Source organism: Ictidomys tridecemlineatus, chromosome 4 (assembly GCF_052094955.1).
Source record: "Ictidomys tridecemlineatus isolate mIctTri1 chromosome 4, mIctTri1.hap1, whole genome shotgun sequence".
NCBI lineage: Eukaryota > Metazoa > Chordata > Mammalia > Rodentia > Sciuridae > Ictidomys > Ictidomys tridecemlineatus.
In genome coordinates, this window is record NC_135480.1 from 183286331 (window position 1) to 183296989 (window position 10659).

At 35.6% G+C, this 10659-nt stretch overlaps 1 protein-coding gene across 2 annotated transcripts in view; it reads right to left on the bottom strand.

The window, feature by feature from the left end:
- Positions 1–998: 998 nt before the first annotated feature.
- Abca1 (ATP binding cassette subfamily A member 1) overlaps positions 999–10659 on the bottom strand; it is a 134313-nt gene continuing 124652 nt past the window's right edge. For both annotated transcript variants that reach the window (XM_021729402.3, XM_005329744.5), the window contains exons 45-50: positions 8229–8370; positions 7752–7886; positions 6608–6711; positions 5924–6016; positions 5015–5258; positions 999–4413 (exon numbers count right to left, since the gene is read on the bottom strand). In XM_021729402.3, the coding sequence (XP_021585077.1) occupies positions 4273–4413; positions 5015–5258; positions 5924–6016; positions 6608–6711; positions 7752–7886; positions 8229–8370 (859 nt within the window). In that variant the 3' untranslated portion in view covers positions 999–4272. The remainder of the gene's footprint in view (positions 4414–5014; positions 5259–5923; positions 6017–6607; positions 6712–7751; positions 7887–8228; positions 8371–10659) is intronic.

A 10659-nucleotide genomic window follows, 5' to 3' on the forward strand; every position in this document is an offset into this window, starting at 1 on the left:
GTTTTCTATCATTTTGTTAAAGTCACTTGATGGGAACATTGCAGGGGAGGGTGAAGTTGTGATATAGATACTGAGGAGGCATCTAAGCTACTCAATAGCCAAGAAACTTCTGTACACAAAGTTCAGATCTGTGCCTCAGCAGAAGAACCACTTAACCATGTGTCATTGCAGCTATTCCAAAGAGATCACAGTGGAACCAGGACTCATGTGCTGCCAGAAAAAGGACTGTTTGACAGAAGTATCAACATAAGCATACATCTGTTTATGAGACTGGTTCTTAATGAGCTATCAAAAGTACATCCACATTGTCTCATCATAACACCCACTTGTGTGTAGACCGCACAGCACTTATTTCAGGTGAAGGCATCTTGATGTTGGTATTTCTCTTTCCACATTGCCACTCTTGCTATGTGCTTACCTTTTTCATCACTGCACCTTGCCAGTAGACATGCTATACTATGTTCTTGTATTTTTTTGTTAAACAGAAGCACAACAAAGGCTGCCTTTGTAACTGCCTCAAAACCAAAGTGAAATTTTTATTAAAGAAGCTTAGCTACAGAGTATGTTCAGACATCTCTTCAGCTTAGCTCATTTTATTCCATCATCCCAGATGTGGAACACCTATAAAAACTTAAGCAACAAATATGCCTCTTTGATAATCTTGAAATAATATTTGAATATTAAGTTATCAGAATTGAAAGCTTGAGACTTAATGGGTTAACAATCATTGCACAGAATAAGTTCATCTACAAACCTCTTAAACTTTCTTAATATCAGTTATTCTTATCTCAACTGAATTATGAAAGAGCATAACACCCCTTTCTATTCAAGTGGTCCCGAGTTCTGTTTTGATTAATAATATATTTGAACCTTTTCTAAAATTTTTACTTTTGATCCAAATAGCATCCCCAGATCTATGTGGGACATTTCTTCTTACTTTTGCAATGGCTTTATTAACACTTCAACAGCAGGTGGTGCTGTGAATCCACAAAAGTAAATTTGCATAGACAACAGAACTGTCACAGCTTTATTTCGTGACTCAATACAACATAGAAATAAGCCTTTTTAATACATCATATAAAGTTATTGACAATACAAATTTTTTTTGTTTTTTTCTTTTAATGAAAATGATTTAACTTAGAAATCTATTGTGAAACTTTTGTCTAGTTTTGCAATTCTCAGATATTCCAGTGCAAAAATAGATCCATTACAGATAGCATAAAGTGCTTGGAATGAAGGGCCAATGATAAAGAAAAAGCACAAGAACAGCTTTACCCAAGGGTATAAGAAGGAATAATAGCATACCTAATCCTTATGGAAATATAAACATTCTATAAAAAGGGATGCAATAATTTTGAAAAGAATTAGAGCAGTATTAACTATGGTATTACATTATTACTAGTAAATACAAATTAATATCTCAGTATCAAAGTGGTTCATTATTACATAACACATGGCTCTTTGGAAAAAATTTTACCTGATATATACAACCATGAGAAGAAAACATAGACAAATCCCTTTAGTCAATGATTACTATACAGTGAATGAATGATGTGCAACATTTAATAGTCACAAAGAAATGCTTTCAGTACAGATATCAAAATACAGTAGTTGAGGTTTGGTTGTTTGTTTTATAACAATGAATAGTGCTGGGTATTTATATAGAGAGGACTTGTTATTTTCTTTTGTATTTTTTATATTCACAGTTAGTAAGTTTTCCAAGGTATCCAAAAGATGCAAGAGCAGAAATCTTTGAACACTTTTTGAGAATTTATGAAACTCACATAGTTACATTTCCACAGTTAATATACAGAAATTTTATTTAAGGATAGAGTTGGTAAAAATTTCTACCATAATTAAGTTTACACAGGGAACTTTAAGATTACTATTTGGATAGTCTAAAAGGTAACACAATAATAATGAAGTTAATGTAGAACTGTATGTTATTTCTAGCTTCAGAAAGACCCTTTTAAATCTACATTTAATTTTTTTTTTCTCAAAATAGTTCACAGTGCCTTTGAAGTTTTAAAATGTGACCTTGAAGTCAGAGTAATTAGAAGCAAAGAGTCACTCATGGATTTAATATCGTGAATGAGAGTGATTCATGGTGAAATGAGAAAACCACCAGATTTTGATTTTATTTTTAAAATTAATGAGAAACTAAATTATTCTTAGAAACTAAATTATTCTTATATCTTTGAAAATGGCATGAATGTAGTAATCTCATGCTAATAGTTATTGAAAATATGCTTTATCATTTTAGAAAATAATGACATTAATTTTTTGAAAATCATTTTTCTTTTTAAGCAAGGAGTTACTTAACAGTCTATGAATCTAAATATATATGTATATATATTCACATATATATACATACACATTTGAAATATATCTGAAATTGAATACCTTTAGAGTTAATATTTAAATTTTAGAAATAGTTAAGATAAATTAATGATGATATTGAAAGTTCACTTGAACTTTGCCAAATAGCAATTCCCTCATATTTTTGTTTTGTCTCAAGAAAGATGACACTGAGCATTAGTGAAATAATAAATATTAAGTCTGAAAACTGTTCTTTGTGGAAGCATTTGCTGTTTTTATTTTTTTCAGGATAGTTTAATGATTGAAGAGATTCAAAATCTGAGATTGTCAGAGATTTAATGGGGTGTCTAACATTTCTGCAGAACCAATTATGTGGAGGTACTAAATGTCATAAGTACAAGTTGTATTCAACAAGTTCCCAAGCTAGCTGATTTCTCTTTGAAAGAATCCATTGTTCAGCCTTGTGACCTTTTCTGGCTTTTGCACTGTTGCTATTAAAAGAAAAAAAATGTCTAGCCAATATTCTTTAAGTGGGCTTCCATAATCACAATAAAACAACCTATCTTTTGTAAACCAGTTAGCTGAATAACACGGCATGGGAAATCTACTGAGACTTAATTTCTCTTCTTAATTTCTCTTTTGTATCCATCCGTCTATACGTACACATTCAGCTATAGCATACACTCAAAAAATACTTGATTGATGAACTGATTTAAGAGTATTCTATGTGATTTTAAATTCAACAACAATATCATGAGATCTTGACCACCACATTGTTTTCTAGTCACTAGGCACTAGTCAGACATTCTATCTGCAAATTTGTATAGGAAAAATAAAGCTAGTGAGGCAGTGTGACCATACTGCTCTATACCACAGGTCCTAAAAGAGGTCATTCTAAGGTTTCAGAAATCACTGATATAACTGAAAATTCCAAATGACATAATAGTACAAAGATTTTTGTCAAAATATAACTCAATCTTTTCATTTCTAAATTAATTCAAAAAGCCAGAAATAATACTACACCTGTGTCAAATAACAAAATTTTTGAGATGCAGTGTACCGTGTTAACAATCAGGACAAATGGGCACTAGGTTTGAATACACCATCTCTTTAATCCCATGCCTTGACTTCAGCAGCTTACAGTTCCAACAGTTTGGCTGCTAAGCCTTTGCTTCTTACCAGGATTTAAGTATATTTAAACAGTCCCAGAAAGACCCTAGAAACCCATGGCTCCCAAGCATGGGGCAACATAACAATGGAACCAAGTTTCCTGTGTGTAGAGATATCCATACTTTACATATTACAGCCACCAAAGCAGCTCATCAAAAAGGGACACAAAGAAGGACGTTAGCCGTACATGGCACCATTTTGTCACCTGATATTTAATGATGTTGATAGACTCTGAGAAGAGCAGCTTTACAAAGGTGTATGTTACACACTACCGTGTTTCAGACTTTCTGAGCAACTTGGCACTAGTAATTCTGGCACACTCATTGCCAGCAATGGTTGTGTCACCAGGAAACCGGTCTCCTGGAATGGGATGGCTTAATGGATGAGGATGTACGCCTTTGATTTTGATAATCACTGGCCATGGTTATTTGATGAATTGTTGCTGCAATCCCAGTGAGGATACACAGGAACAAAAAAGTATGACTTCAAACCCAAATGTCCACTGGGTTCCATACTATAGTTTCACATAGGTAAAGGTAATAAACTAAATTCAAGTCTTTTTCACATAGAGCCATACAAGACATAGGCTACAAAGGCACTGCCCCTGTAATGGAATTTTGTTTTCATTGCATTGAATTGCATTGCATTGAATAGTATCAGTACAGTATCCAGTTTACTTCTTCCCACAAAAACTTCCAGCCTGTTCCTCTGGAACACTTCACACAGTGTAAAGGAAGATCTCGTTCTTCCTTATGTTCAGCCATCCTGTATGAACGACATTCTTCATACATAACTTTCTTTCACTTTCTCATCCTGTAGAAAAGACGTGAGAACTGAAACATCCACTACTGTCTGGTTTTTGTGTAATGACAAGTCCTTTAAGTGGTCATCATCACTTTGGTCCTTGGCAAAGTTCACAAATACCTGTCAAAACAAAGAAGGGCTTTATAAGTACCTCTTGACTTGTTCTTTCTTTATTCTAGCTGCAGTTTTATTCTAATTGCACTGTCCTCATGGTGAAATTAGGTCATGTAGGAGAATACAGAATTGCAAAGTAGATTAAATAGAAAACTGTGTGAGGGAAGATAAGATACTTGAAAAACATTAATAATCATTTAAAAATTCGTCTTCTGTGTTAATCCCACATCACCAACTTCCATTGATTAAAGGGAAGAGTGAAGAGAACATTTACTGAAAACCTATCAAATGCCAGGATCTGTTTAGTAGTTTTTGTTATCTAAATGGGACAAGGCACATAGCAAAATGCCCTATCTATGATAGGTACTCAATAAATTATAGTTGTTCTGATTATTAATTCAGTAAATTCTCACAATAATTCTGTCAGGTAGAAAGCATTATCTTCCTTTTTAGTTCAGAGAGGTTTAGTAAAATGCATTGCTAGTAATCATAGATGAAGAATTCAAGCACAGATAGTCTGAACTGTGCTCAGGCTTGTGGTGAAGGTGTGAGTAGGCAGGAATCATCAACCTGGGAAGAAAATCTATTTTTGACACTAAAAGCTTACTTGGTCAAGTGTTGTCTGAGAAACAGAGTAGTCTTCTATGTGGAGTCGCTTTTTGCTCTGGGAGAGGATACTGAATATCCTGGCCAGAGAAGATAATGAAGAGGGAAGCTGGTACTGTAACATGTTCCGGTGTTTCTCTTTTAGGACGCTTCCTGGGAAGGCAAGTCCAAAGAATTCCTGGACAGGCTTCAGGTCAGGATTGGATCCTGCTATTCGTACAACTATTGTATAACCATCTCCAAACCTGAAAGCAGGGGGAAAAAAAAACACCCAAATGAAGTATCCCCAGGAAACTTTTCAGAAGAATATTTACCTCTGAGAAACCAACTTGTGCCATGAAAATGGGAGGTCCCTGAAAGACCCAGAGATCAGTTTCAGAGAGAAGGAACCAGTTATCATTTATTGAGAATCTATGAGCAGTGCCTGATGCTAAGTGCCCTGATGCTGAGTGCCCTGTTTCTCAGTGTCTTTAATCCTCACCTGGATCCATGAAGTCTGACAGATGTTACTTAAGCCCAGGGAGTTAGTCACTTGCCCATGATACAAAGTTCCTAAGTAGTAGAGCTAGGAAGCAAACCCATATGCATAGACTCCAAAACTTGTGCTGCTAATCACACTGTCATGTGAGTTTTTTAATTTCATAAATAAAGAAAAGCCAGGAAGTATTATTCCTGGGAAATAGACTCTCAGAAAGGCTAAGTAACTTGCTTATGAGTCAAACAACCAGTATATAATAAAGACAGAATTTGACTACGGTTCAGTTTGATTTCAAAGCCCTGATTCTTTACTCCATACTATTTTTCCCAGTTTAATTTCTCTTTATTTTTAAGCTACCATTTATACACCAATGAAAGAATAATCATCAAGGTTTCTAGATAGGTGCTATCCTAAAGAAATAGTCTCTTTTACCTATTTTTCAGATGTTGTACACTGCCAAGGCACCTGAACCTCCCATTGACCATAATTGCCATCCTAGTGCAAAGAGCTTCACATTCCTCCATACTGTGGGAAAACAGAACAAAGTTTTAGTTTCAGAGACATGCTCCCATAATCATCACCATGACATCTGGCATTTCAAAGAAAAAAGTTTCCCAGCTTCCAGTGCATAATCACATCCTATTCTAAAGACATGTCGATATACAGATGAAGCTCCTCACTGCAGTGCCATTTAGAATTGTGAATAAGTTGGAAACAATTCAAATGTCTAACAAATGGAAAGAATTAAATAAATTAGGGTATATACTAATGGAATACCATTCAGCTATAAGAGATGATGGCATTACTTAAATTTACTGATTTAGAATAATGTTGACAATAATATTAAGTGAAAAAGATCAGAGTATATATACTATGCTTGCATTTTTGTTTGTAAAAATACATACACACAAGTACACATAGGTTTGCATAGGAAATCCCTGCAAACATGCATAAGCCAATGAGAACAATAGATGTTTTCAAGTAATATAATTTCAGGTGATAAATGTAACCTTGGCCTTTCTGTACTTTCTAGCTTTTACTAAATTAACATATATACTATTTAGCAGATTTACAAATAACACAATGTAAAAGCCAAGCCAAGACTTCACTGCAGACCTATGAGATGTAAGCACTACTGATCTCCCCTCCTTGACGATGCTTAGGGCACAATTCCACAAGAATCTTCGGGCTTTGGGATCCATGCCTGTGGTTGGTTCATCCTGAAATTAAAGTAAAATAAGTTTTATCATTTGCTAAAAATAAAACACCAAAGATAGACTTGTTTTTAAAAGCTGAAGCATTCTTAAACATCATAAGTTTTAACTTACTATTTTAGTTATTTTGAACCAAAATAACAGAATAAATTTCAAACTCACTTAGAACAAGTTCACTTTTATGAATGTCTCATTGAAGCAAGAAACTCAAATATTCTAAGGAATTTTTTTAAAAATTCAACAAATTTCTCCAAATAAATAGGGAAGGTAAAGAGCCATTAGTTTCAATCATCTTTTCATTACTAACAAGTATATACTAAAAATTCTCTTTGTCAGGATAAGGTTTGAGTAAAATTCCTTTTCTTCTTTTTTCATTCTAATCTACTTCAGCTTACCCAATTATAGTCTAGACCATTCATATGATCTAGATTATTCTATAGCCTCAACCCAAGGTTTCTTCCTATAATAACTTCAGTGCTCTTCTCTAGCAAAGAAAGGAGATCAAAGGCCACTGCTTTCTAATGTATTTTTCATTTATCTCTCTTAAGGAAGAGATCCAGTGAAGAGATCTTTTTTTTTTTTTTCTTAATACTGGGGATGAAACCCAGGAATGTTCTACCCCTGAGATACATTGTCAGCCCTTTTTTAATACTTTGAGACAGGGTATCATTAAGTTGCCCAGGCTGACCTCCAACTTGTGATTTTCCTGCCTCAGTCTTCCATGTAACTGGACTTACAGATGTACACCACCACACCCAGCTACTAAGGGGATCTGAAGCTGTGTCCTCACTCTCCATATTCAGGTTATGAACACATGGATGATCAGAAAGAATGTTCCAGAAAAGACCAAATCACACATTCAGCCTCACAGACTTATAGGGATTCTCCAAGCCAAGTACGTGGGGTGTCTATTTAACAGAGTCACCCCTGCTTGTGCCAAGAAAGAAGCTTCCCTCTTCTTGAAGGATGCTCTGCCACACAGTCATACAATGGCCTGTTTTCCATTCAGGCCAGAACAGTAGTTTTCCACCCAAAGACACACTTACCAGAAATACCACAGGTGGCCCACCAATCAAAGCCATGGCTGTTGAAAGCTTGCGCTTGTTGCCTCCACTATAGTTACCAGCATATTTTTCTCCATACTTCACAAGGCCCAGTTTCCGAATTGCCCATTCACCAACCTGGAGAGATAAAGCACCTTGACTTTTGTCTGCCTTGGTAATTTTAGCATGCTTTGTTACACTTATATGTGAAAGTTCTTTGATTAAGACTGGATTCTATAATCATGACCTGCAACTACAGAGGTACCAGAAAAAAGGAGAGGAAATTTATATGATGGGAGCAGTACTCCCTCTCTGCACACCCCCAACCAATGCATACCTACCCACCCCTACTCCCTCCACCATTATGGGTTCCCACCCATGCATGAGGAAAACAGCCTAAAGTAGTCATATGTGGAAAATCCATAAGGTATGGTGTCAGGATGCCAAAGAGACAGGTTGGCTTTCTAGTATCCATGGTACCTTGCCAACTTCTTTCTCTGGGACTCCTCTCAAGAGGGCAAAGAACTCTACATGCTCTCTTCCAGTCAGCAGCTCTGTGATAGCATCAAACTGAGGGCAATAGCCCATGTTCTGATGTACTTCATGGATGTTTGACAAGATACTGCAAATGAAAATAAAACTTGTTAGGTTTTAAGCATTTAGACATATTCTAATCAGACAATCTGGGTTAACATTCCTATAGAGTATGCATATGTTTTACAAAGATATCAATATCTGCTGCTTAAAGGAATAGCCTTTCTGCCCCTAGGATGACAGCTGTTCCCATCTGTCAGAGTTTCTGTTTCTACCCTGCCTTATCCTTGCATTTCAAACCTGCATGCTCAGTCCTGTTTCAAAATCCCTGAGTCCACTGCAGCAGTCCCTGCCCACTGCAGCAGTCTTTACCAATAACCTAAATAACACTATCTGGAGCTTTAACATCTTCATCCCAGAATTGCTCCTGTGGTCATATGTACCAAGTGCATTGTCAGCCCAAAGTTGTCTTCATGACCATCTGGACCCAGAAATCCTGGGTGTGAGCTCCCTTCTGCCTTCTGCTGAGCCATACATTGACTCAACCACAGTTTGCATATTCCAGATATCCTGGTCCTACCAAATACCTAGCCCAGATACCCTCCTAGCTTTTAAGGGTTTTTTGCTTGTTCCTTTATTGTAGACCCTCTGAACATGTGGAAACAGAAAAACACACCTACAATCTTACGGGTGGGGGCAATTTTTAGGTTCTTTGATGCCAATAAGTTTACATAATAATTTCATACATAATCCCTAATGTATGAAAATTTCAGTGTCTATATCCCATTTTCATGCCTGCACTTCACACCCTCAACAAAATACATTAACACACATATGATTTAATTAAATGCTTCATAAAATGGTACCCTGTTGTTACTACTAATAGTACATTCTGATAATTCTTATTCTATTCTCTAACATGTCATTTGAAAAGTACTACTTGAACTTGGCCTTTTGGAAGTGGTCATTCATCTCTGCTTACCTATTTAGAACTCCCAGTGTTAGCTTTCGCCAGAATTATGACTGAATCAGTTCTTATAACCCGTTACTATGATAAACCTTAAGTTGAGCCAGTTACTGCTGCCATTGCTAAGTGCCCCAGGAGCATTAGAAATAAGCCTGGGGAACAGTGTTATTCCCAAAAATTCTGTTCTTTTAAGGTTCTTAAGTTGCTACTGAAATGATTGATAAGGGGGAAAAAAGATCAACGAGTACATCAATTTCCTTACTCTTCAATATTATTGGTATTCCCCTGTTCAGTGTTTTCAAATTTAGAGTAAATCTCCCATTAGTGAGTTATAAAATAAATCTACAACCAGCACTTTTTAAATGATATGATAGGCCGGGCGCAGTGGCGCACACCTGTAATCCCACAGGCTTGTGAGACTGAAGCAGGAGGATCTTGAGTTCAAAGACAGTCTCAGTAACAGCAAGTCACTAAGCAACTCAGTGAGACCCTGTCTCTAGTCAAAATACAAAATTAGCCTGGGGATGTGGCTCAATGGTTGAGTGCCCTAAGTTCAATCCCCAGTAACAACAACAACAACAACAAAAATTAAATGACATGATAGAGAATAAAATAAGAATTATTAGAGTGTATTTTAAGTAGTAACAGCAGGTACTATTTATGAAACATTTCATTAAATCATATGTGTGTTAATGTATCTTGTGTGTATCAGGCTAAAGTATAAAATATTATATCCTACATGGATCATGGTTCAGAAAAGTTTGAAGGTCACTGCCTTTGTACTATGTATAGATATAGAAAGCCTGAAGAAACCCCACATATTTAGAGCATTCAAGGTTAATACTGCCTAACAGGCCTCTAATGTGCTGCTGTACTCCCAAAGATCAGACTGCTTAGTAACTGTACAGTCTTAGAAATCAGCCTAGTGATGGGTTCATCAGTGGGTCCACTCTTTCTAGAAGATGAGCTGGCAGGTATCACCTTGTAGAAACTAATACAAAGAAACAATAAAAGTTGTATGCAAGCACATATTTATATAATAAAAAAATGAAAATTAATAAATGCCCAACATTTTTAAGGAATTGATTAAACAAATTATAGGTACATGTACACAGAGGAATTTTATGGAGCAATGTGTTTTTAACCCACTGGAAAATATTCATAATATAACCATTAACAATAAAAACTAATTTTAAACCTATATTCAGAATAATCTCAATTTTATGATACATTTATATGTATAGAAAGATAGATTTGGGGTGATAGAAAACATCTAAAACTGGATTGTAGTGATGATGGCACAATTGTGTGAATTGAGGCACTGGGTTCGATTCTCAGCACCACATAAATGTAAAATAAAGATATTGTGTCCACCTAAAGCTAAAAAGTAATTATTTAAAAAAATAAAAA